Raw genomic sequence first — 27,870 nt, forward strand, 5'->3', positions numbered from 1 at the left:
TGCTAATGTAGTTCTGTAATTGTGTACTGTAAAAGCAGTTCTCATCAAAATTAGAACGTGTTTCTTACTTGGCAACAGCCAAGGTGAAAACTGGCAACATTATTTATTTTTGTTTATTGTTTCAAATGTGTATTTTGATACAATTTTAAAGGACATGTTTTCTGAAATGATTGATATCCTGTGGCTGTACAGTCATATAAGGCTCACCCTGAAAGAGCATATTCAGCTTCCATTGAAACATGGAGGAGCTGTATGTCTGTCTAGAGATCAGAAATTGGCCCAGGGATTTGAGTATAAAAAGAATTTTTGAAAACAGAGCAATAACACATTAAAGGAGTGAAGATATTCATCCGTTCAGACATCTATAAACCTGAGCGGTGGAGAATGGGACTATCTAGGTGAGGAGAATAGGACTGGGACAAGGAGATAGGTGGGCAAGAGACAGCATAATGGACATGTTCTGGGGAAAAATCAGAGTTGTGTAGCTGTTTGTAGGACACTTGCTTCATTTGTTGCAGAAATTGGAAAGAGTGTAGTGAATGAGGCAGGAGATTGCAGGAAGACAAAGGATGGCCTTATTGATGAAGACAGTTGAATGCTACCCTGCAATCTGGATTCTATACCTGCCTCTACCACAGAGCTTCTGTGTGATGCTGGGCAAGTCACTTAAACCGAATTTTTCACAGGTGGTCACTAATTATATGTTCCTCTTTTTCTGGGTGTCTGACTTGAGATCGTGGCATTTGATTAGCAGAAGTGTTAAGCATTCATAGTTGCAACTGAAGTCAATGGGAATTGTGCTTGAATATATAGAGTGCTATGTAATGATACACTGAAAAATCAGATGCTAGTATTTCAAATTGGGCCCCCAGAATCAGTGGTTATTTGACCCTTAATCTCTTTGTCAAATGGAGGTAATACTATGCCCTCACCTCACAAGGGCATTGTGAAACTAAACTAATGTTTATGAAGCACTCGGTTACTGTAGTGGTGAGCACCAGAGAAAAGCCCATGAGGAAATAAATTCTCTCTTCAGAGCAAAGTTTTTTATAATATGCAATAAATAAGACATGGGACCACACACTGAAAGCTGAAGAGAAAACAAAGTATTGAATAGTGAGCACCCTCCATTTTGAGGCAATGGTTGGGTGGGAAAATAGTATGTGATCGTGTAGTGAAAGACTAATAATACATATGCACAAAGAGGCCAAATTAAAGTTGGACAAGTAACTTTCTAACTTTTGAGTGCTTAGCAATGCAGTCGTAATAGTGTTTTTAACATAGTTGCTTGTGTGTAATATCTTAGCTTTACAAAATAAACCAAACTGAAAAAACAGAAATTCCAATATGTGGCATTATATTGACACCCATGTGGGCCATCAGCAGGGTTGGAATATTTACGTCCTCCACGCAGATCTCTGCTGCTTGAGTGAATGGAGCAAGTGAGAGCAATAGTAGGCTGCCATCTCCTTTGTGGACCAGCACTAGAAGGGCATGGGACAGTTCACCAGTGGATTTCAGATAGTTGCTGACTGCAGAGGAATGGCGAGACTCTGGAATTGAGGGCTCCATTACAGGCTCTGGAGGGGAGTGACCTCTAGTGGGCATAGACTCTACTGCCCATTTCCCCCCAAGAATTCCTCTTCAACTTGCCTATCTCCTTCAACCTGTCCTTGTCTCAGTCCTCTCTCTTCCCTACCCAGGCTCCTTATCCCAGTTCTATTCTCTTCATCTAGTCAGATTCCATTGCTCGATCCATTCTCAGTCTCTCCTTGTCCAGCATGTCCTTGTCTCACCCCTCCAGACAGTGTCAGTCTCTCTGGACAGCCATTCCCAGCCCCCTCCCCCTTTCTGGCTCCTCCCCCTCAGTCCTTCCCTCCCCTCACTCATGTTTTGCATCCCCAGTGTCACCCAGTCCCAACCTCACCATCCTCCCTCCCAGACTCCTCTTCCAAATCCGTGTCCTTTGTCCTCTCTTAAATTTCCCAGTCTCTAGTCAAACTAGTCCCAGTTCTCCCCCAAAGCCCCAGCTTCTTGTCAGTTTTTCTCCTCCCCTCCATCACCCAGTTTGGAGTGGCTCACATGACTGCCAACTTTGGGGCAGACTGTCAAGATTCAGGGTAGACATCCCAAACTGGTGATATGTTCTATAATTAGATCTCCCCAACCCAGTAACGAGTGTGAACTCCTAAGCAGTATACCAGTCTTACCATGGAGTCACAGACAGTGCCCTTCATCATTCCAGTCTATCTTGCCACTCAGGTAAGCTGGGCTTAGTAATAATAGATGTTGCTATACCCTAAAGGTCACAACATATTCAGGTTAGTCTCAGTCTCAAATGACAAGTCCCAGGTCTATACGTACCTTAGATCTCAACTAAAGACAATGCTTTGTTGCCAATCCTGTATAGTAAACTATCTCAGGATTTATTACTAAGAAAATAAATGTGTTATTACAAGGTTAAAGCAGGCAAATATATATACATAAATGAGTTAGTCTGTGGTTTCAAGAGGTTACAGAACTGTAGTAATTTGTCAGCTTTGAATGTCTTTTAAGGCTACCCCGGGGATCTCTGCTTCTGTTTCATAGCTCAGGCCCTGAGAAAGTCCAAACAATGAAAGATGAAAAATTTTCTTGTCAGCTTGTCTTACAGTGGCCTGTTTAGTTTTGATAGGGCAAGAGATGATCCCTACTGACTGTTTTCATAATTTGAGCAAACATTTTTTTCAGTTACAAAGCAAAAACTATATCACATGCTATCAGGTAATATTTAAGATATTATAACTGAGATTAATGCATGCAGCAACTTAACAAGCATTTCATAAAGTCTAAGCACGTTGTTATAAATCCAGTACCTATCTTGACCACACCAGGTGAAACAGACTGGTTTTTAGCAATGAATTTGTCAGTGCTCAGCTGAAGCCTAAAGCCTTGGCAAGAACTGGCACCTGGTCTGCTAGTGTCACACCCTCTCTCCTCTTTCCCTTCCATTTTACTGGTTTTGACTCCCAGTCTCCCAGCTAGTCCCAGTTTTGCCTCAGCCCAGCTGCTCCCAATCCCAGATTTACTCTCCCCATCAGCCTCTAGTCCCACTTGCCACCGCTTCCCCAAGCTTCTTGTTCCAGTCTATTCCCCCATTCCCCTTGAGGTCCAGCTCTTGTCCCCTCTGTATTCAAACCATTCTGCCTCTTCCTTTAAGCTGCCTGGGCCTAACATGTGGGTCACGGAGTGCATGGGAGAGATAAACTCCCCGTTCTCTGTTCAGGTGATCAGGCCCAGACCTGGCATGGTCCACAGCAGTCCAGACCTGCATGGAAAGTCCTGTTTAGCGCCAGACTGGAGCAGTGTGGATGGAACTTTCTGGGAATTTAGCTGCTAAAATCGAAGACATCTTCTGAGCATTAGCCAATGGCAATTTTTTCAAAGGGAAGCAAAAGGCCAACTTTATAGCACATTTCAAATCCCTGCTCAAAAGCAGTGGGTGAGATAGAGGTTTTCAAAGAAAAAGTTTCCAGAATTTTTGAACACGGGAAAAACAACGTATTTTTCTTAGCCGTGTTCTTGGTCACAGCTGAACTGTTTCAGCGGAAACTTCCCCCCAAAATTAGCCTGAGACAAACACTTGGTATGAAAAATTTCATCCCAAATGGTTAAAGTTTGATAAAATTATAAGCAACTGAGAACAATCTGGCAATCAATAATACGGGGTGTTACCTGCCCTGCCTATAATATTTATATTTTCTTCTGATGGTCTTATTATAATTCATGGCAAGGAGACAGAGCTTAATATAAACATTGTTCATTATTTTGTTATGGTCCTTCCAAGAAATTATTATGATAATACACACTTTTCTCATAGTTAATGTAAATCAAATGAACTGAGATCCTGTGACATAAATGATCTTTTCTCCTCATTGTCTTTTGCACGAAAACTTCTAAATTCACTTCTGGTAATCTTTGCCTCCCCAGACAAACACAATCAGTTCTTCTTGTTCACCCTGAAATAAAACATAAACAAATTAACTAACTGAAAAACCGAAACCAAAAATCCAAAGCACTTGAGGGAATGCTAGTCAGAAAGTATCCACACCAGGTGTCTGGTAACCATAGCAATCGCCGGATGGCATGTGACCAACATGATGATTTTAAGGTGCTTGAGAGCCCATTCTTTTGCCTTTCTAAAAAGAGAGGACTGTAGGTTTGTCTGCTAAACAGTGGTGTCATGTGTGGTCATGTAAATTCAACTACAACAAGTTACAGAGTATAAGCAGGAATATTTTGGGGACCCCCACACAACACACACAGTGCAAATAAGGGGGCTCTCTTGAGCTGCCCGGGGCCCTAAGCAATTGCTTAGCTTACTTATGCCTAGCTCTGGCTCTCCTGAAAAAGTGTTTATGAATGGATGGATGCCTGATGCAAATGGTTGATTTGCAGCTCTCCCTGCACAGAAAATGGTGCATTCAATTGATAGGTTGTAATTTATTTGAAGTACAGAATATTACAAGTCATGAAAGAATTTCCTTTGCACTTTTATGCATTCCAACATGCTTATTGTTTTTGTCTCAGTTTTGACTGGCAGTTTAGTTGTGTGGGAATCTCTGTTATGTACATGTTTTGGGGAGTTCTGCAATATATTCACAAACAAATGTTCTTCTGAACAACTTGGCAGGCAGTGGGAATGCAGCTAGCTCTAAAGCAAGATCTGATCTGTGTAAAACAAACGAGTAATTAATATTATACTGCAAAGTGACTGGGGCCTTTGTAAAACAAACAAATCACATTTTAAAGTTAATTTCAGAATTACTTGAGCTGATCTAGTGAATCAGGTGACTTGGGTACTCTAAATTACACTCATTTCTAACACAGAAGGGACCCAGGTTCTACAGTATATGTCTGCATTATCTGAAAATGGATAAACTTTTATGAATGTTTTATTAAAATTATTTCAATTTATAGCTTTGTTGAATTGGGCATTCATTAAGTTATTTATACATGCTGAGAAGAATTCTACAGAAAATCATAGTCCTGGGTAGAAAATGTTTCTTTAGAAATGTTCCTTGCCATTTCTGTAGAGCAGTATGTATTGTATAATTAAAACCTACATGCATCAATCCTTAGCAATTCCAAAATAAAAGTAAAATGTGTTTTTTCGTGAAACAACTGAAAAGTCGGTGCCAGTGACAAACTCACAAGTGAAATTCTGGTACAGAAGTGGTTTTACTTTGTCTTAGTTAATGACCTCCACTCCTGCACCCCTCCCCCAATAGTGCAAGCATAATTGTAATGAAGATCAGTGTGAAGGAGGGAGTGTGGGCTGGTGGTAAGAACAGTGGTCTGGCAGAGAGGACTCCTGGGTTCTCGAAATGGACTGGGATAGAGGACTGCTGGATTTTGTTCCTAGCCCTTGCCAACGACTCACTGTTTGTCACTCATTGTTTCTCCAAGATGGAAACCAAACCTGTGGGTTTCTCCCAACTGTTGCTTATTAAATGCCTGTGTTTGCATAATAGCTTTGGAACAACTCTTTCTCCATGCAATTTTTGTTTTGTATAATTCACTCTATTTCTATTTGGCTAATGGATACAGAAAACAAGCATACTGTAAAGGGTTAACAACATACACAAAGAACAAAGGGCTAGATGTCTTTGTGTTGAGGTCCCCTGACAACAGCAGATACACAGCTGGGGAGATGAGTCACCCAAGTGAATTTGTCACTGAAGATGTTTCCTGGCTTTCTAGCACATTGATAAATGAAGTGTTTGACTCCTCTGCTGCATGATGCATCATCGTGTAATTTTTTTGTGTATCTGAAGGAAACAAAGGGTGAACTGGTTACATTTAAAAATGTACAGGGAAACAGGTTTATTCTGTGCTGCTGTCCATTGCTTTTGGTGCTGACACGAAGAAAGGAAAAAATGCAGAACTGACCAACATTATTTAACCTGGCTTACTTTAAAAATAGGTGCAATGTATATCTAGACAACTTTAATTGTATCTCTTTAGAGAGTGAGGATTGCTGTAAAATGGGGTATGATTTATTGTCCTGAGTTGGATGCACCAGAAGGTCATTCATATTGATATGGTATAAATCCAGAAGGAAAATTATTTCATACCAAACCTTTCCAAGTGCAAGTTTAGTTCTTAAATGGAATGCAATAGTGTTATTTTTATGGGAAAATTGTGTCTTAATCAAAGTGAAAACATTCTCCATCAAAGGAAGGAATCTTTCTACTGGGACATGCATTCCAAACTGATAGTGACATACACAGAAAAGGCCAAATTCTTGACTGTTGTAAAGGGGTACAATTCCATTAACTTGAGTGAAGCTGTGTCGATTTTCACTAGGTGAGGATCTGGGCCAAAACTAGATTTTTGTTGTACATTTGAAAGGCGCAAGAGTGATTGAGTGACTTATTATTTGTTGCCTCGCTTTCAATCACAAAGTTTAGGAGTGACTGGTGTATCTTAAACTATTTGTGTTTGATAAATTCCAACATCCCTGTCCTGATAACTTTAAAGACCTGATCCCACATCAACTGCCAGCACTCTGTCATTGGCTGCAGCATTGTGAGCATTAGGTTTTCTTTATCAGGGAAGAATTTATTGATGTGGAAACACCTCTAAAATTAAATATAACAAAATTAATCTCTAGTTACAGGTAATATGCAACAGTTGCTCTGTCTCTTATGTTGCTGAAGTGGTGTAAAGGAACTTTAAATGTGACAAAACCAGCCCCTCTAGGATAACCCAGCTTCTCTGGTTAGCATAGGATGGCAGTGGCTCTACATTAGCATCCTTTTTTTTCCCTCACCATAGAGGACATGTTGAAGGCATGGCTGAAACACTGCACTCCAGCTATTCTTTGCTGGTGTTATGGTCCACTACAATAAGGCGCAGTTTAGAGCAGTCCTTAGGTTGCTTTAAATTATGCTGATAGCTGGCCTCAGAATTTGCAAGTTCCAAAGGGGCCTGAATTTTCCCACTTGACCCATCCTTTTCTGTGCTAGGCATAGGAAAACAGCAACATGGGATCTGTCTTTTGTGTCTATATATGGTGATTGACATGTACCTTTTGATTGCTTTATAATACCTATTTAATTATGGTTGTTTTTAATGACTATTTTGCATACCTACTCCTGTATCTCTTCTTTACCTATAGTCTACTTTAGTTCTTTCTGTTTTCCGTCTCCTTTTTATTCTATCGTTTTTATTTTTGACTAAATTAATCCACTCCAGAGCCACTGACTTGATCTGCTTTTCTTCCTGTCTTTTTGTGGGTCTGCTATTGTTTTTTTCTGTGCTTCACTTATTGTGGAGAGAATGATTATTGCTTAGAGGACTCTTTCATAACCATGTAGAAGTCCTGATTTATTGGGTATTATGTATAGTTTAACTTCAGCATTCCTCTTGAGGGATAGAAATAATTTAAAATGCCATTTGTCCAGTACTGAAGATATAATTAAAAATAAATGTCTTACCGTTTCCCCTTCTCCCCTACCTCTGATTTTGGCTTGGTTTGATGATTTTAGTGATAAATCATAGTTTTGGTCTGGTCTCCTCTCCTCCCCTCTCTCCCCCACCCCCAGTGATTTACTCTGTTGTTCTTTCCTTATCATGGTCGGACAGATGCAGCCCTCAGGGTTCAGATCACGGTAACCAGTAGAAACCAGAAACCTCTCAAGGCAGACTCAAGAAAACCCCAGAGGATCATTCCATACAGGCCATTTAATAAGTGCAGAACAATTAATGAATATGATTAGTGATTCTTCCCAATATTAAATACAGACACTATTAACAAAATACGACTATCTGCCTTTTGAGAAAGAAAACATTTGCATTTATTCAAGTGGAACACACAAGTGCTTTAGTGATAGCAACCATTAAATGCATTTTTATACTTTAAATGAAAGGTTCGATTCTGGATTCAGTGAAAGATTGATCAGTGGTCTAATATGTTCAGTGTGTTAGGGATTACCTCCCCCACCCAGAAGTGGCATAAACATGGATGAAATAGACCAGTGTTGCAGAGGAAAGTCCTAACTTGAATATGAGATATCTTTCTAATGTTTCTCCATTTCGCTGTTTTTCTTTGTAATGGCTGAATGCCTGTCCTGTGGGATTTGTCCCTGCCTGCAGGTATATGGAATCTTGGGGAGCAATTACCACACAGGTGGGGTGCCAATTAATTTCTTTATTAAAGGAAAAAGGAAGTGCTGGGAATTTAACAATGAAATACGATGGGATGGGGTGTATAGGGTGTTTACAATAGACAATGATGGGGGGGTTCTTAATGAACAGTGTAGGGAGTTCTAACAGTGGGGTACAGTAAGTGGGGTTCAGCACAGTGGGGTACAGTACAGTCAATAAGCTTATCAAAAAGAAATGCAAAATAAAATGGTAGCTTCTATATAAAATGGTCAACAATCTTAGATAGAATGTATTAAGTGGTTGGTGGCCTTATACACAATGTAACACAATGGTATCAATGCAAATACAAAGTATATTAGAAAAGTGGAAGCAACCAATGGGGTGTTATAATTACAAGTAAAATGTGAATATAAGTGAATTTATGCAATGTAACGGTATAAAAGAAAAGTAATGACTTAATTTGTGAGGCTAGGATAGCATATAATCTGTCAAGGAACAGGAGGGGGGAGGGGAGTGAATGATTAGTGGCAACTGATGAGAGGAGAGTGTGGCTGGAAGCAGCGAGGGACTCTGAAGCCCTGCAAGGTAAGGACAACGGAGCAGTGTGATGGTGATCTTCGGTAGGGGAGGGGCAGCGGAGAAGGGTAAAGAAGGGTTAGAGAGAGATTAAGCAACAAGCGGACACCAAAAACAAAGGAAAAAAAACGGCAAAGGGTTTGCGAAGTTTCACAGGGGGAGAAGCAGCAAGGGGTTTGGGAGGTTTGGAGCGTGATGCAGACGCAGGGGTTCGGACAGCAAGGAGTTATAACAGGGAGACACGGAGAAGCACACAGAGGGGGAGATTGGAGCGGGGGAAAAGCGGACACGAATTCAAGCGGCAAAAACCTTGTCTATAGACACGGAGGAGCACACGGGGGGATTGGAGCGGGGGGAAAAACAGACATGGGAAAGTTCAGGGAGAGATCGGGACAGCGGGAAGACGAATTTGAAGCAGCAAAAAACCTTATCTATCTTAACCAACGACTAGGCAAAACAACAAATATCACAATTCTAAGCAAAGCTATAACAAGGAACTATACGGAGCAACAGAACAGTAAACTATAACAAGGCAGGTGAACTTACAAGCTCTACAATCTTAACAAGCTATGACTTATTAAACTAAAAAAACAAGACCTATGGTGCACCTTATGCTATGGGGAAGTCACAGAGGGCAGAGTGGTATGTGCCCAGGATACAGCTCCCAAGGAAGCCAAGGGATGGTGGCTCAGCTCCCAAGGAAGCCAAGGGATGGTGGCTGAAGCCAAGGGATATAACTGAAAGCGGGGAACCTCAAGGCAAAGCCCACAGGAGCAGAGCTTAGCAGTAGCACAAACTTATTTTTTAGCAGCAAAGCGGAGTTTAAGAGAGGTTTTAAGACAGAGACCAAGGTTTAGCTTGAGTCTGTGTGCTGGTGAAATAGAGCCAGCAGCTAAAGTAATAAAATAAAAGTATAGAAAGTTTTACAGAGGAATTCTTACCAGTCCCCAAGGCAGCGGCAAAGGCAGAAGCAGCAGCAACATCAGAAGAGGCAAGGAGGGCTCGGTACAGTCTCAGTAATCAGGATATCTCTCAGGTAGCAATTCGTTCTTCATGGGGGGGTTCAAAAAATGGGGGTACGCTCAAAAAATAAAACAAGAGCTGAGAAAGGACCCCCCTAGAACCCCTGGCTGATCAGACCAGGCAGCAATGCAGGAACCTTTCTGATGTTGGTTTCAAAAATGTCTGTTTTTAAAGGCAAACTCAGGCAGTTTCCCGCCAGTAATCCTGATAGGCTCCCTCTGTCACAGGGGAGGAGGCACAGGGAAAAACCAGGCAGGTGAGCATGGAAACATGTCTGGGCAGAGTCCTGTGCAATAGGTGACTCAAAAGCACATGAGGCCTATGACTCATGCCCAGGATCTTAAAAACATAATAGGTCTTGCAGCTCTGGACATTGCCTGCCCTACACCAAGCCCAGGTTCAACGAGGTGATAACAGGACTAACCCTTTGAACAGGGCAGTGGTCCCATTTAGCATGCAGCACAAGTGGCCATCCCTTTGAGAAGGGCAATGGCTCTTGTTAAACAACTTAAGGGGCCCTCCCTTTGAGAAGGGCAGTGGCCCTGGTAACCAACTTAACAGCCAGGGAAGGGCGGCCACAGGAGGAGAACAAAAACAAAATGGAGTATGGGGAAATAGGGGGATAGCTGTAACAGACAGGATTAAATTAAATGGGTGTGTTGCTGTTGACTTCAATGAGAGTGGATTTCATTTTACGGAGTGATTGATTATTTGTATTGTAGTAGTGCCCAATTATAGATGAGTAACCCACCATGCTTATGTGTAGTATAAACAAATAACAGGTAGAGAAAGAGAGTCCCTGGCTTTCCTAGGGATCAGGAAAGGCTAGGTGAAAAAGCTGTTGGTGTTGTAGTTTAAGCAATAAAACCAACAATATGGATGCAAATACATCTCTTTAATCTAATTTGCTTTGGAAAAGGGGAGCATCAATTAGTTGATTAATCCTTTGTCTGAATAACTGAGCTAATAAAAGCTCAGCAAATTATTGTGGGCCTTTATCAAACTACAAAACTCACTTCTTTTTCACATCCTCTGTATCAATGATTTTCATTGTAAAGGAAATCAACATTTATTTGATATTGAAAGATATAGTGGAAATCAAATTAAAGGCCAAATGGGAATGTCAGTTAACTAAATCGTTTGATCTTTCTTAACCTCATACATATGGGGTCCATCCTGTTCTTGCTCATGTAAAACTTGATGTCACTTCCTATGTTTTTTCCCATGGTTAGAGTAAGTGTGGGGAAGGCAACTTGATCCATTAAAGAAACAAAAGTACCATTGCTACCAGTTTGCCAATAGCTAAAATATATATTATTTGAAGTTCTTCTAGTTTGGAGATATATATAGCAGGTTCGTTATTCTTTTTGTTATTGCAAAAGAAAAGTGTAGGTGGGGGATGGGGAGTGGAAAAGCTTGAGGAAAACCAGAGGAAATAGTTTGGGATTGTTTCTGTCCCTGCCTGCAGGTATATGGGATCTTGGGGAGCAATTACCACACAGGTGGGGTGCCAATTAATTTCTTTAATAAAGGGAAAAGGAAGTGGTGGGAATTTAACAATGAAATGCAATGGGATGGGGTGTATAAGGTGTTTACAATAGACAGTGATGGGGGGGTTCTTCTTATTGAACAGTGTAGGGAGTTTTAACAGTGGGGTACAGTAAGTGGGGTTCAGCACAATGGGATACAGTACAGTCAATAAGCAACTTAAATTTATATAGGAACAACTCTAGATACAATGTGGAATGCAAAATGTACCCAAAAGAAAATGCAAAATAAAATGGTAGCTTCTGTATAAAAATGGTATACAAAGTATATTAGAAAAATGGAGGCAACTAATGGGGTGTTATAATCACAAGTAAAATGTGAGTCACAGTGCAATAATACAATATGGGTGATCAGTGAAATTATGCAATGTAGAAAATTACTGACTTAATTTGTGAGGCTGTGATAGCAAGAGTGTACCTAAAAGCTGGGTCAAGAAACAGGAGGGGGTAGGGGAGTGGGTGATTAGTGGTATCTGACGAGAGGAGAGTGCAGCTGCAAGCAGCAAGAGACTCTGAAGCCCAGAGCAGCAGTCTTCAGGAGCCTGTGGGCTGGAGGTACGGGAGACGAGAGCAGCTGGAGCACACTTAAGGGGAGTCTAGGAGCAGCAAGAGGGGAGGGCGCTGAACGTGTAAGCGATGGGAAGGCACGTGGAGAATGGGGGAGATGGCTGATGGAAGAAGCAGGTTGCAGCAGCGGAGAGCACTTCAGGGAAGTTGCGGAGCAGTGGGGTGAAGACAAATGGAGCAGTGTGATGGTGATCTTCGGTAGGGGAGGGGCAGCGGAGGAGTGGGGGCACGAACACAGGGGATACACGGAGAGGCAGCAGAGAAGTGTAAAGAAGGGCTAGAGGGACACCCAAAAAAAAAAGGAAAGAAGCGGCAAAGGGTTTGGGAACTTACACGGGGCGGGGGGCGGGTGGGAAGCAGCAAGGGCAAACTCAGGCAGTTTCCCACCAGTAATCCTGATAGGCTTCCTCTGTCACAGGGGAGGAGGCACAGGGAAAAACCAGGCAGGTGAGCATAGAGACATGCCTGGGCAGAGTCCTGTGCAATAGGTGACTCAAAAGCACATGAGGCCTATGACTCATGCCCAGGATCTTAAAAACACAATAGATCTTGCAGCTCTGGACATTGCCTGCCCTACACTGAGCCCAGGTTCAACGAGGTGATAACAGGACTAATCCTTTGAACAGGGCAGTGGTCCCACTTAGCACAGAGCACAAGTGGCCATCCCTTTGAGAAGGGCAATGGCTCTTGTCAACCAACTTAACAGCCAGGGAGGGGCGGCCACAGGAGGAGAACAAAAACAAAATGGAGTATGGGGACAGCTGTAAGAAACAAAATGGAATAGGGGGATAGCTGTAACACAGTTTCTACCTTGATCGCACTATGATCTCTGCTGTTTGTTGTAGAATCGGCTGTGGAATCTGATTTTTACCTGAGTTCTGTAGTAACTAACACTTGGGATATTATTTGTCTTATCTATTCTGATCCCCAAAGAAGTTCTTAATGTTTGCCCATAATGTCCAGGGCTGTGAGAGCTATTGTTTAGTGCATTAATGATTATCCTGTTTGCCTACACAGTTTCATTATAATATCGGTTCCTAAATTATGTCATACTTTAAAACACATTGAGGTACACTCTGAAGCAATTGAAAGGAAAAGCTGGTATAAAGTACATTCAGGAATCAGAAGAGTACAGTGGTGCTCCCTTCTTAGATCCCTGATTCAAAGACAACATGCCAGCTTTCTCCTGTGGGTGGCTGACCTAGTACTCTACTTAACAGACTGTCATGGATAAGGTTGTCAGCTGCATGCTAAAGATTATTAGTGTGGAAGAAAAGATTCTTTAGCAGGTGAGTAGAACAACACGTGAAAAGAACTTCCTGACAAATACTAACTCTCTCACCTTCAAGAACTATCAAAATGCTTTTCAGCCATTATTACTATTTTCATAAATTCTTCTCATGCATCACATTTGTCTATAATCTTAGGCAAGTCATCAGATGACTGGCTCCCAAATTTGGTTGGATTAAAATGGAAAAACAAGATATATCTGAGAAACCTGATTTCACAGTAAACAAGGGGGATGCACCGTCAGCTAATGGAAAGCATCCAGTTTGCTAGTAGATTCAGAAGAGACTAAAGTCATGCCTAGCAGTAGCCTTCCCTTTGTATCTTGGGCCAAATCCTCAACTGGTGTAAATCACTGCAGCTTCCTTGACGCCAATTGGACACTTTGTCTACTTATTCTTAACTACTTATTTTAAGTGCCTATGGAAACTGGTCACTGGCTGAATGATTTATCATTCTGCCACTGACGTGTTTCAGATGGGGCCCAGTAACTGGTTCTCAGTGGCCTTCTGTTCACTAAACACCTGACTGAGACCACTCATTTAAAAAGGTAACGGAACACTGATCAGATATCTATGACTTGATTCAGAGGTGAAAGTTTACATATTCTTGTGCCAGTCCCCTGAAATCATCCAGTCCCTTTTTTTACCTCCTATGACTCCATCAATGGTGAATATCATCTGTTGATAGGAAGTCTTTTGTTTAGTCCAGTTTGATAACAGAAGATTGAGAGGATAGACTTTTGTCTTGCCCTGTTTAATGGTAGTGGGTTTTTTCTTTGGGTGCTACTGTTGTCATCCATGCCTCAGCTGAATTAAGTTCCCTTCCTTACTGCATAGAAAGTAAAGTATACTTTTAGTTTTTACTCTCCCTGACCTTATTTTCCCAAACTAAGCATTTTTGCCTTCAAATCCCATGATAGAAAGGACTTCTAAATCAAAACTTGTTTTGTAGCAATAAGGTTTCCTTGGGCATACAGTTGGGTTAGTAAATTGCTCTGAAATGTGTGGCTAATATTTTCAAACCTGGGTGTCTGAATTTAGGTTCATAAAATCATACATAGACAACTAAATAGCAATGGCCTGATTTTCAAAGGTGCTGAACCATATGCAGCTCATGTTGACTTCACTTGGAGGTGGGGTTGCTTGGTGCCTCTGAAAATTAGGCCACTTCATATTTAGGCACCTCATTTTAGGCACCTAGCTATGAAAATTTGCCCACAATCACAGTTCTGAGAGTGTTGGTGAAGTGTACTATGCCTCTTAAAAGTAGAGATGAAATGGGACTTGCCATATATGGATGGGTTGATATGTTGGACAGCATTTGTGCTGTATCAGGACTACTGTTCTTGACAGCTCTTGAAAATTCTCCCTCAGCTCAAGTGGCAAAGCAAATGTTTTTGGGCATGAAGTTCCTAGGATTGTAAACAAAACAAGCAATTCAGTAAGAAAGCATTTCTCACAAACTAAGAGAGCATTTATCAGATTACAGGGATTGATTTAATTCTGCTGCAAGAGGATTCTTGAACACTTTCATGGGGACTAGCTGGCATGTTGTTAAGGAACTTTCAAAGAACTGCTCCATAATTTGCTTGATGTTGAACGTTTTTAGGGACTTCTGGATGAGTAATCCTTTGGCAGCTTTGTGAACAAAATTGAAACCAGGATTTATTCAGCCCCATTAAAGTCGTTTGAAGGGGTATGATTTTATACTGCTCTCTCTCCATGGAATACTATTTCCTTTAGTTTTTCATAGATAATTCTAGACTGCATAGGGACTACAGCTAGCTATAAGAAACCAACTAGCTAAATTCTCCATTGTCATAATTACTGGTTTGGGTCCATCTCATATTAAATATATTTAAAGACTAGTTACAAGGGGATATGCCTGGGAGAGTTTCCTTTCACTGTTCCATCTGAACACCTAAACTCTCATTCATGGGATCCTGGTGATCGTATGTCACCAACCACTGATCTCATAATTGCTTTGCGGTCAGACTTCCTCTTGGAAGCTGATGGGTGTTTATCATGTATGTGATTGAAGCATTCCACTGTTAGTGAGTTAACTACTCAAACCTTGTACCATATAATTTCAAGGGCCTCCTATGTTAAAAGACTGACAGCTTGTATAGCATTTTGCCAGCTAATGCATTGTGCTCTGGGAAGTGGACCCCATAAGATATAAACAGGGGACTAGCAAATCTCTTTCACCTGGGGCTTCTTCCAGCCATCTGTTATCTAGGAGTATATTAGACATGCTTGAAGAATCTGAGGAATAAGTGGGACATCCAGCATCCTTTCTCTTTGGCTTGAAGTTATCTGAGCCAAGTGAGGCAATATTAGTTCACATAAAATACATTCAGTGATAAACAGTAAGATGGTTGACACCCTATCTACTAAGTTTCATATTGTATTTCTGTGGTAAAAGGATATAAGAAATTTTAACATGTCACAGTCTGTGAACATTATTTTCCATGACTGCATGTAAGATCCTGTTGCCAAAAATGAATTCCCAGACATAGAGAAAACAGGCAAACAGCAGTTAAGGTTAATGAGGCTCTCATCCTTCAGCAAGTTTGGGCCCTTCTAGCATTGTTTGTCCCATTAATAGGTATTTGATATGCTTGTCACAATAAACTTTTTCAATTTATTCCTTTTGGAATATTGTCACAGTACCGTGATTTCCCATAAGAGTGATGCTGCACTGCTGCCATTATAAACTAACAGAACAGGGAAAACATCTGAGAAGAAATGCACACTGTCACTAGCAAAATACCTATGCTTAATTTATAACAATCCTACTTTGTTTGCAATCAGGTCTTCTAGCTTTTTAGGTTTTCAAAAGCTTATGTGAAGGTGGAGCTGTGAGAACTTTTGAAAGCCTACCTAATCAAAGTGAAAATCTCAGAAACCTGCTTCACACATACCCGATCTCAAAAGCTCTCACTGATGCCTGGCCACAATGCAGTGGCACTAGCCTTGTTTTTTCCCTAGTCTTTCTCTTTTATCTGGCTTAAACCTTCACCATAAATAACTCTTGGGACTTCCTGCCTGTTACCCTGGTTGTCACAGAGTTCTCTGGTAGCTGTGTTTTCCTCTTCCTTTTTCAGCTGGAAGATGACAGTAGATGTAGAATGTAGAGTGAAGTTTGGGATAGCAGCATCTGTATTCTCGGGGTCGGAGGCAAGCCTCAGAGTTGGAGAGAGGTCTTTCTAAGTCAAACTGCATCACTGCAATGTTTTTTTCAGTGATGCAGTGTGTGGTTTTTTTCCAATGTCAATATTTTTTATCTGTCTGGGATTTTCATAGTTTAAAAATCCATGTTTTTAAATTTATCCAGTTTTTGTGAGGTTTGCAAGAGAAAGTCATACAGTAACAAAACCAACACCAAGTATCTCATCTCAAGGCATATCAAGGGCACATCTTACCCTAAGGAGCAGTTTTGTAGTTGGGATATAGATGTAAACAGAAAGTTTTAAAAGTTTAGATCTACAGGGGAAAAGGCCCGAAAAGGAAAACAGCTGAGCTTTTAAGATAGAGCATTTAAAAATAACTCTAGCATACAAGGGTATTTTGCTTATGAGTTAAAAGTATGTCCATGTCTTTCTAGGTTTCACAAATGATTTCCATGAATGTCTGACACTAATAACAAATGACTACTCCATGATTTTCCCAAACATTTACCATAACAAATTACAGCTCTAATTATGGCATAACGGATGCTAAGTAATATCATGTCTGCCTCATTCGAGTCATCCCTCTCCTTACTTCAGCATGAAGATTCCTACTTCTACTAAGAGAAGTCACCTAAAAGTAGCTCTAAATAAAGAGTTGCAGACTGCTGTTACATATTGAACATATTGTTATGACGCAAATATTCATTGTGTTAGCAGCTGATTTAATTGTGAAACTGCACATTCATGCCTCATTGGTTCCTTTCCTCTTTTTCACCCCTCCTCCTCCTCCACGGAGTAAGCAGTTAAAGTGACTTCTTTCTTTTGTTTCCCTCACCCTAGCACTGTTAAGGAAGGAGGGAAAATTTCTCTGTTTTGTTGTTCAGTAGTAAGTGGAACAGTATTTTTATTAGCATATTCACTGGAAGAAATAAAGAACTTTCTTTGCTATTCCTACATGCATTTACTTCTGAATGTTTCTATCTAGTCCTTTCAAAACAAACAAGATGGGAGTGATTTCGTTTAGAACATGAACTATTTGCTCACACTGTGGAAACCACTTTAGTAGTATTTGGACTTAATCTCAACAATTCCACATGTAGTTTTCTTAGTCTATTGATGTTACAGCAGTGACTGCGCTAATGTGCATGGGATTCAGGACAAGGGTATGTGTGTTTCTACTGTGCCTAGTACAACATGGAACCTATCTTGACTGGGGCCTCTGTCTGCTACTGTAATTTAAGTAATAAATAAATCTTAATCCATGAATTAGAGAGGTGGGATAGAATACTGGTGTCTACGCAGGGCTCTTGTCCTAACACAGGCAGAAAACTGTTGTTGAAGTATTATGGCACCTGGAAATGGGGAATTTTGCCCACTTAAGAATTGGATCCAACAAAATGTATTCATAAATTTGATTTATATTCTTTGATTAGAATAAAACAAATCAAGAGTCTGTGACAGCAGGCGTATGGGGTAAGAGAAGGTCTAGCTTCTAACATTCATTTCTTCCTTCAGTGGAAAGAAAAGTTGATAGAGTGAAAGTATTAGTTAAATGTAACTTCCATCTTTGTGGGTTTCTTTTCAAGTGGAACCGAATAAGTGTAATCAGAATTTAATGTTCCAAAATTGGAATGCTCTCAGTAACCATGCCGCAAATCCAGAGTAACTCCATGGAGAATTAGATTTGGGTTTACACCAGTGCGCAACTGAAAGCAGAATTTTGCCAAATGCATCCTGCCTTTGCATAAAATGTAATGTACCCCCTTGGGTTTAGGAAGCACTGCAAAGTTGCTACAATGATCTTATATGCCTTGTATCAGCTCTGCGTTGTAGTGCAATCACATACAGAGATTGTTGTTCAGCCTTTTTCTCACATCTCATCAAAAAGGAGATTGTATCAAGCATCAACCAGTCACCATGCTGATCCTCGCACCCTGTGCTAGACCGTGGCATTCTCAGTTCAAGGCTTTTCATTGTAAAGCATCCAGATTCTGTTGGTAATTGGTTGAATCAGATTTAACAATGCAGTCAGATAAACAGTTGTGGCAGCTGCTGCCATGGCAACACCATCATGCTTACCCTCCCAGTGCGCCCTCTTCCCTCCCCCACCGACACACACACACACACAAACGCGCACATATACACCCCTCCTCCTCTCCAGCAAGTGACACGCTCACTAATGGTCTGTACAGTCAGGAGGGTTTAATGGCAGAGATCTTTGCTTTCAAAACTGTTCAAAATGATGAACGGAGAAGCAGCCCAGAAAAGCGATGGTGGGGAGAAGTACAATGGCAGTAATCAGAGGAGGAAAAGACCCAAGAAGGTAATGTGAACGGAGACAGCAAAAATTTTGTGTGAGGAAACAGAGCAATACTGTAGGAGTGGCTTGGAGACTAGGGATGCTGGAGCATCCAGCTTCTTTAGCTGAAGCGCAGAGATATGTCTATAACTCTTATTCCATAGATGAGGGAAAGGCAGGCAGCATTGACATTGTTTGTTTGTTTGTTTGTTGATAACATTGTAGTTTAATATAGAGCTCATAATGTGTCAGCTGGCTGAGATACTGTGGTGTGTACACAGTTAAGGTGTGCAATGTATGTGAAGCTTAGAAAGGGATTTTGTTGCTGCCAGTGGTGGATGGCTCCGTAGCTAACCTGGTGAGAGAGAAAATCCTAGAGTTTATGATCTGTCTTGAAAGGTGAACTAATAATGTTGTGTTAACCAATTTGGGCAGTGAAGTGAAAGGCTTTTTTGACAAGCAGTTGCCTTTTTTTGTTGCATTCGTAATGACTTCATTAGACAGCAAATGTCTTTCAGCTCTGGATTCAGTATGTCCCTTTTTGGATAGAGGCAATTAGTTGTGACAGAAGAAATTTTACACCTGGGCATGTCGTCTCTGACTTAACTTTTATTTTTTTTATTTTTTTGAATGACTGCAAATTTGCCTGCAAATGGATTTACCTACCTTTCATTTAATTTGCCAAGAAAGTTCTGTACCTCTTATGTTGGTTTAAGAAAATGGCTAAACAGAAGGTATAAAATAAATTTAAAAAATACAGTTCAGTATTTTGTATAGATCCCTGTAGCACTTCAGTGGTGAAAACCAATAAGGTAAAACTCTACAGCCACACCCAGTTTCCAAGACACTCTTTTTCTACACTCTGTCTCTAGTGAGACTGATTTATTTTTTACAGCTTCCAGTCCCCAACCGTTGAAACCCTGACTTGAAGTAATGTCCTGTTACAATTAAGACCATTGATTAAATAAACGAATTGCTCTTGATTATTTTTCTTTTCTCTTTCTTTTAATGGGAAAGAGTGTAGATGATCCTGCAAAATGTAAAATGGCAGGTAAGGCAAAGACTTATCTCAGCCACCCACCCATGTTTTATTTATTAAGGGCTAGACTCTGCCTCCCATTGAGTAACATCTTATCCTCCAAGTAGTCTGATTTAAATTGGACAACCCATCTGGTAAGATATTGCTCAAAGTGAGGCAGAATCTAGCCCTTAAAAACAGCTTGCACTGAATATTCACTAATATATTTTGCAATTGCCTTTTTGAAACTTGTATAGACTTTGTACTGTTATAACGTTGTGTTCTGGGGAAATAAACCACTGTATTTTTTTGAAATCTGGTCATATATGATGGGTATAACAGAGACTAATTAATGCAGGACTTTAGAAGAAGGAGTTTGAACTGGTAAAGGAAGTGTCCTTATAGATGATAAATATGATATGTACCTTTATATCTCACAAAGAAGCCTGTGTTTGAATAACTGCAAGTATGTGACATGATCCAGCCAAAGCAAGAAAATGGAGAGAAGGCTGAAACGTCCCCACCCCATTCCACTGTGCCTGGAATATTGTCTGAGTCTCCACACAGTGAGGAATTTTATATAGCATGTTGGGTTTTAGCTTTTTTGCCTCATCTTAACTCTAAATTTTAGGGCCAGATTTTCAAAGGACCTTTATCTATGCGTATGTGTATAAAGCTTCTATGGGTATGTACATGTAGAAACCAGGTAATCAAGTGCAATTATATTAGACATTATTATTAGAGGAACTGGGATCAGCCTTGCATTGGTGAAGAGCTGGGCTAGAAGATCTAATAATATAGTTAGGTCTTTTCCATCTCTAATTTTTATGAGTTACACATCTTTTAGGTTGTTTTTAAATCTAATTGTGTCAGACACTTCTTGTCCCTAGAATGCTAATATATTCCAGTTTGCTGCTAGCCAAATGAATGCATCAAAATGTGTGTATTTATTTAAAAAAAAATCCAGAGTCTCCCAAGGGCTAATATATTTACATCTTTCAGAAATATAGTAAGTGGTCACAAAGCTCTTTAAAATCTTTTAATAATTTTAAAAGAACAATTGAAGCTATTTCAGTTCAAGTACAACAAAATCTTTAAGCCTCATCTTCTTGGTAACTTTCCTTGTACATATTATAACAATGACTTGCGTGCATTAGACATTGAGGCTTCAAGCCTGCAAAGGGGCCTGCCTGCATCCTGGACGCTTCCTTCCATGTGAAGTCTACATGTGGCAGTATGGCTCAGCACATGAAGATTCCTTTGTAGACTCTGGGGATACATTGCTAGGACTCCGGAATCCAGTCAGATCCATGCAGGTGGATCTTCATGGCTGCCTGGAGTCTTGCTAAAGTCCCTGGGCCTCCTCATAAACTCAGGAATCCAACTGCATGGCTTAGTCTGCAGGATTAAGGCCTAAATTTCTAGGTGAATTAAAAAAAAATATTTTACACATTCAAAGTGACTAAATAGATTTTTGATTTTTTTTACTCTGCCTAGAAGAAAATATTAACGCTAAGAATTAGCTGAAGACAAAAGCTTATATCAGAGAAAGATGGGATGTATTAGAATGGTGGCATAGGGGCAGCATGAACTGTATAGCTGCTGTTCAGCACAGTGGGATGATTCTTAATGTAAAGCCAGCACTTTGGAGCAACATACGTGGAGCAGCACCTGTTGTCATTGGACATGCACACCTGGTGCCTGTTGCAGCACCCAACCTTTACGGTGCCATAGCGCTGATTAATTCCTGTAATTGCTCTAGTAGCTCCTGGGGTGTCATCCTGTGGCATTGTGAGCACTTTCTGGAAGGTACTGAGGGCTATGGTGAGCACTTTCTGGAGGTCTCAAACTCCCACTTGCTTCATTGGAGTATGCCTGGCATGGGCCATGAGTTGTAGAATGCTATGAAGTTAATTTCTTAATATAGTACATTATTGTCTTGGGAAATGAGTTTTTTTTTCTTTTTTCTTTTTTTAATTGTAACACTTCTCTGTTGGGAAAAGCCTGTGGTGGTCTTTGTGGCAAGTTAACTTGTTCCTGTTTCCAGTAATACAATCGCAGATGGCAAGAGGGTTTCTAAAACCCACAGATTTTTATTAAACTGGTGATCATAAAACATATAAAATGTGTCATTGATGGATGAAGAAATGGTCTGTCTCACTTTAGTAAAGACTCCCACTCTGAACAGTTGCATCACTTGTTCTTCAAGAGTGATTTAACTTTAGGGACTGCTTCTTGTAGTTGTCAGGCACAATGAAGACCCAATCTCAGCTGCAGCATCTAGGCTCCACTATAGCATAAATTAAAAAAAATATTAATTGTTGGTATGTGGGTTTTTTTAAAGTAGGTGTAGTGTAGGATAGGGAATTAATTACTTTGCAGATTGGCTTTATATTACTTAAAAGGACAAATCAATAGTGATGACACAAAGTCTGGCATTTGCATGGCAGATCTACATGCAAGGCTCTGGGAGTTCTGAGAGAATGGCTTTTGCAGTTTGTTACATCAAAAATTGGTTATTTGTTTATTTGAAGCTAGCCTGATGTGATCAGTGTGTTTGTTTTTCTAAACCTGAATCTTTCACCCTATTTTAATCTTAGCCAATAGTTTCGCATTTGCCCTTTTTCATATTAAATATCTCCTGCAGGTCTGTGCTTGCAAACATTCTAGACTAGTTTGCAGAGGTTGAATTATACTTACAGGCTGTTCAGTGTTAATGACTATAAATGTGCTGTTTAAACACTTACCTGTATTAGTTTTGTAAATTACTTTATTTATCCCTCTGCCAAATTCAGAGGAAAATTCTGTTGTGAGTGCCATCAGAAGTAAATTTTTAACCAGTGGGCAGTCTTTTTGTAAAATCAATATGGAGATTTCTAAAATAATAGTTCCCATCTGCTGCCATTTGTTTGTTCTAAGTTTGTAGCTTTTATTTTGCTTAGCTCTGCCCATCCAGCCTTCTTCAGTTAATTCTATCTCCCAATCTCTGCCATTGTTCTTGGAAATGGACAGGGTCAACACTACTCTTTGCACCCAGGGCCGGCTTTAGGCTGATTCAGCCAATTACCGGGAATCGGGCCCCGCGCCTTAGGTGCCTTTTAAATTTTTTTTACTTACACCCGCTGAGGTCTGCTCCGGGGTCTTCCATGGCCCCGCTCCCCTGACCAAAGCGCCGTCGGGAGCGCGGCTGCCCCACAGCCTCGCTCTCCTGGCTGGAGCCCCAGCCAGAGCGCGGCAAGCTGCCCCGCAGCCCCACTCTCCTGGCTGGAGCCGTGGCCGGAGCGCGGCAAGCTGCCCCGCAGCCCCGCTCTCCCGGCCCTTTAAATAGCCCCCAAAGCCTTGGGATAGCGGGGGGCTCCGAGGGCTGTTTAAAGGGCTGGGGCTTCAGCTGCCTCTGCCACCCCATCCTTTAAACAGCCGCCAGAGCCCCGCCACCCCCATGTATTCTCCTGGGCTCCCGCGGCTATTTAAAAGGTCCGGGGCGGGGTAGAAACAGGGGAGCCCTGGGCCTTTTAAATAACCCCCAGAGCCCTGGGATAGCGGGAGGCTTGGGGGCTATTTAAAGGGCCAGGGCTCCAGCTGCCTCTGCTGCACCCGCTGCCCTGCCCTGCCCTCACCAGCCCTGCCCCCCCTGCCCGCAACCAGCTCTGCACCCCGTGCCCACAGCCAGCCCCTGTCAAAACCTCTGTCCTGTCTCCAGCCAATCCCTGCCACACAGCCCTGTGGCCCTGCCCAAAGCCAGCCAGCCCCCCACCACAGCCCTGCCCGCACCAGCCCTGCACACCCTGCCCACACCCAGCCTCAACCCCCCTGCCCTGTCTCCAGTCAACCCCACTGCACTCCCCTGCCTGAAGCAGCCAGTTCCACACTCCTCTATCTCCAGCCCTCCCAACCCCTGCTGCATCCCCCTGCGCCCTGCCTGAAGCCAGCCCACCCCATACCCCCCTGTCTCCCCAGCCCCGCGCACCTTGCCCTGCCTGCAGCTAGCCCCTACCTCCAGTCAGCCCCTGCCCTGCCTCCAACCAGCCCCATGTCCACTGCTGCCTGCAGTGCCCCGGGCAGTAACCCTGCACACCTGCTTCAATGCGGGGGGCAGGGAGCAGCTGGGACCCACACATGTGCACACCCTCAAGGAGTGGCAGGGACCCACACATGTGAAATGGCGGTCATTAATAAGCAATCAACAGCATATATGATGCAATGTACATAATATATAATTGTATTATTTATATAGTTATGGAAAGTAAATAATACATGGAAGAAATTAAAGGCTTTTTTTTACACTTTTTTTTTTTTAGCCATCCCTGCCAGGGCCCCGCCGAAAATGTTCGAATTGGGCCCCGCAATTCCTAAAGCCGGCCCTGTTTGCACCAACAGATAGGCTCTTGCCTGGATAGTTTAATCCTACCCGCATCTCACCATCCTAGGAGAGAGTAACCTCTGCTAATCTCAATGGAATGCAGGATTTTACTGCAAATGTAAAAGTGCAGAAGAAGCTCGTGAAGAACAATTATGTTAAATAAATCATTTATTTTTCTCATCCACATTAGAGTGGCTAAAATCGCTTATACTAAAACCAAGCCAAATCTAGTAGCTCTAATTGTAAGACAACTCACCAGTCTAGTGTGTTCACGAACAATTCTGGTAATAAAAGTGCATTCTTGTACTCAGTGGGTCGATTTATCCTCTCATACCAGTTTCTCAGACCTGTACTTCCATTGGCTTCAATGGCTCCCACTTTTCATAGATGTAAGCAAAAGGAGAATTGAGTTCCGTGTTTACAGTGCTGTTACTAAGATTGGAATCTGGCTTCAGTCTTGTGTCCTCCGACAAGCTTTACAGTATATTAGATTCTTAGTATGAAATTAACTGCGTGGTCACAATTTCATTTCGGTCATATTTTTTTTCCAGGTTTAATTGCTGTTTTTAGCAGATAGAAACAAAATATGAGGAGTGTGTTATGTTTATCTCAGTAGGCACTAAGGACATTCACCCATTACAACAGTGAAATTGATGATCATAAAGGCCTCTATTAATTACTACATACTGTGGGTAGTTTAATAATGGAAATCAACAAAAATAGAAATTGTAGTCAAGTCTGGTACATTCCTGGCAGGTAGGTATGTACACGAAGGGGTTAAAAGTGAACTATATTTTAATTTTAATTTAGTATTTAATGTAGCATCTGAAAGCTATTATTAGCTTTTGATTTTCAGTCTAGGGATGTTATGCTTAGGACAGAGTAAAATTCTCCTGTCTGTTCCACAGAGCAGTTGAGCTCAACTGTGGTATCCTATTCTCACTGCTTGATCCAGTTGGAATTCTGTGCATGAAAGGAGAGCAGAATATTGGCTGAGATCATCTGCCATGTGGACCTGAGAGGAGAAAATAGTTTAAGTAAAATCAAACAGTGACAGAGTTCAATGAATGTTTACATAAGCTTAAGTGGTGGCTTGCATTCAATGATCTCCAAGTTCTTTACAGTCAATCCTCCAACACTCTGTTAACCTTGTTTTAAAGAAGGAGAAGCTGAGGCACATTTAGGTAAAAAGATTTTTCCACAGGTCATGTGTGAGGCTCTGGCAGAGCTGGTAATAAAACTGAGGAGCCCTGATCTCTAGTCTCTTGATTTCACTGCTAGATCACAAAGCTGATGAAGAGCTTATGGTAGGGAACACTTTCCCTTTTGTGACTTTATTAAGAACATCTTACATTACCTTACGTTAATTACAAACCCACTCCTCTACAGTTATTGCTAGAGATGAACTGAAAACAAAACCAAAATACTCCTGGGCTGTTTGATCAAGATTTGGACTTCGCACATCAGGCTCACCTCTAGTTATAGTACACCTCATTTTAGGTACCTATTGCAAATCTTTGTATAAAAATATAAATCCCTGTATACAGTGGGCTTGGTTCTCATTTATACCAAGGCCCATTAATACCACTGCAGCATTGTGAAGTGGCCTTAAAATAGATGTAAATGTGGCCAGCTAACATGAGTATAAAAAAATAGTGTAGCGAGTGAGACATGGCTTTCCTTGCTGCCTCTCTATTGCCGGAATCTTTCACTACCATGTGTAGCTACACACCACAATGACGTGTGGATGCAACATGCCTTTCACTGTGGCATGTAGCAATGTGGCTGGTGCCTGTACTCTTACCTGCCACCATAAGTGTAGACTTAGCCTTAGACAATCCACCCACCTAGATAGCCCCAAATACTTGTACCTATTTTGCTCCCCAGACAGCCCCCACTCAGCATCCAGTTACCTATACACCCTAGTCTCACCCTACCAACCTCTACATACTCTCCAGTACCCCCATCAAGCTGCCAAGTTTTGTGCAGCTCTGTGACCTGCCCCACCCCCCAATCGCTACTTGGGGAGGGTGTGCTGACCATAAGGTGAAGTTTGTGGCTATATGTAAACTTGCCAGTGCATGAATTGACATATGACATGTATAGTTAGGGTGACCAGACAGCAACTGTGAAAAAACGGGACGGGGGTGAGGGATAATAGGTGCCTATATAAGAAAAAGTCCCCAAAAACGGGACTGTCCCTTTAAAAATGGGACATCTGGTCACTATGTATAGTAGACAAATGTTTAAGGTAAAAATAAGGAACCCCGGACCTTACAGGGTGAGAGGAGCAGAGGGAAGCTTGGGACAAGGAGGAGTGAGAGCTATTACCTTCAGGTTAAACTGCTGCAATTAGATATTTTCCTGTCTTTGCAAACTAAAAATGTTTCTGGTCTTGGTGAACAGAGGTTGTTTAGATCTAGATTTGAAGTCATTGTGACTGCTTCTGAACTGTGTGTGTTGTTTCAAGTGCAATTGAAACGTCCTACTGTTTACTGCTTGAATGCATGTTATAGACCATAGGGCACTCTGTCACTGTTCACAAACATCAGAATGCTGCCAGAAACGACCTCCACACAATAGACCAATTTTTCAGGTATATACCAGCTCCTGAACTGCATGGACAACACTTAAGTTTATTGACATAGCCCACACTGTCACATACAAATCTTAGAGTTAGAAACGCAAATACCCAGTTCGCATGTCCATTTTCCCCTTTGCCCATACAACTTGAGAGTGTGAAAATGTAGTTCTGTTTATGTATTTATTAAAAAATATGGCATTGCCGACTTGTATTTTAAGCCAGTTGCCTGAACATTGTCCAGAAAATGATAGATGCCGCCTCATAAACTTCTGGAAATACAAAAACAGTCCTTCAGAACAACGATAAAGTAATTTGGTCAGGCTGATTTAAACCATAATGGATGCTTGTATGAATTCTCTCACCTTTTGTATTGCTGCATCCAGCTGGCTAGCCACTATACTTACATACAGGTAAGTAATCTGTGTTTGTTATATTTGCTCTGCAATTTAGCTGATGTGCACATGTGAGCATACACAAACATTTAAACATTCAGTCTCAGTGTGAAGTGCTCTCTAGAGAGAGGGTCTATGTTTGCAATTTAGGCTCTGGGGGAAACAGCTGAATAAATTGCCGTAATTGTGGTTTGAAATGATTTGTCTCGATTAAACACCATATAGGTTCTACCACATGGTAAGTTGCTCAAAGTATCCTTTGAGCAATGAATAGCATAAATAGTCTTGCATGACATATTCTTATATACGGTGCTGTAATTGTTGGATCTGAATAAACCTCCTGTGTGAATTTTGTACTGTATTGCTCTGAATCTACAGAATCATGTAAACTTGTGTTTTTTGTGTTAAATACAGTCTGTTCACTGTGATAACCTGAAAGATGTGGTGGAACAATGTTCAAAATATAGTTAACCCATATCAACACTGTACTTTACTGCCTCAAATCATTCTTAAATACATAAGTGTAAGAGAAGGCTAGAAAAATATAGTGAATTTATATTCTTTTCTACAGAAATGATTCTGGTCTTTTTGGTGATTGCCTATTATATTTAAAAAATTGCTCTCATGTCGTTAAGTTGTATTCAAAAGGATCTGTTATTCCCTTTACAGTTACGTGCTGCAAATACTACTAGCCTCTGTCAAAGGAAGAACAGACCCCAGAATATGGATTAAAGTATCATGAGTTTATAGCAGGGGTGGCCAAATTTACTGACGCTCTGAGTCACATACGATAATCTTCAGAATTTCGAGAGCTGCAAGACACAAACATCCTTTACACATGCATTTTTAAAAAATAATATCCTACTTATTGTATTACAGCTAATTACTGCT

The 27,870-nt window shown here is 41.2% G+C and overlaps 1 protein-coding gene across 14 annotated transcripts in view; it reads left to right on the forward strand.

Annotated features, from left to right (window-relative positions):
• Positions 1–27,870, forward strand: part of ANK2 (ankyrin 2) — a 598,819-nt gene that overhangs the window by 198,210 nt on the left and 372,739 nt on the right. For 5 of the 14 annotated variants that reach the window (XM_030564746.1, XM_030564748.1, XM_030564756.1 and 2 more), the window contains exon 1: positions 18,467–18,649. The exons of 2 other annotated variants lie outside the window; for them this stretch is intronic. In XM_030564746.1, the coding sequence (XP_030420606.1) occupies positions 18,566–18,649 (84 nt within the window). In that variant the 5' untranslated portion in view covers positions 18,467–18,565. Of the gene's footprint in view, positions 1–18,456; positions 18,650–27,870 lie in introns of those variants that run through there. 7 more of the 14 variants (XM_030564736.1, XM_030564738.1, XM_030564740.1 and 4 more) reach the window with 3 other exon arrangements.

This window comes from Gopherus evgoodei, chromosome 5, assembly GCF_007399415.2.
Source record: "Gopherus evgoodei ecotype Sinaloan lineage chromosome 5, rGopEvg1_v1.p, whole genome shotgun sequence".
NCBI lineage: Eukaryota > Metazoa > Chordata > Testudines > Testudinidae > Gopherus > Gopherus evgoodei.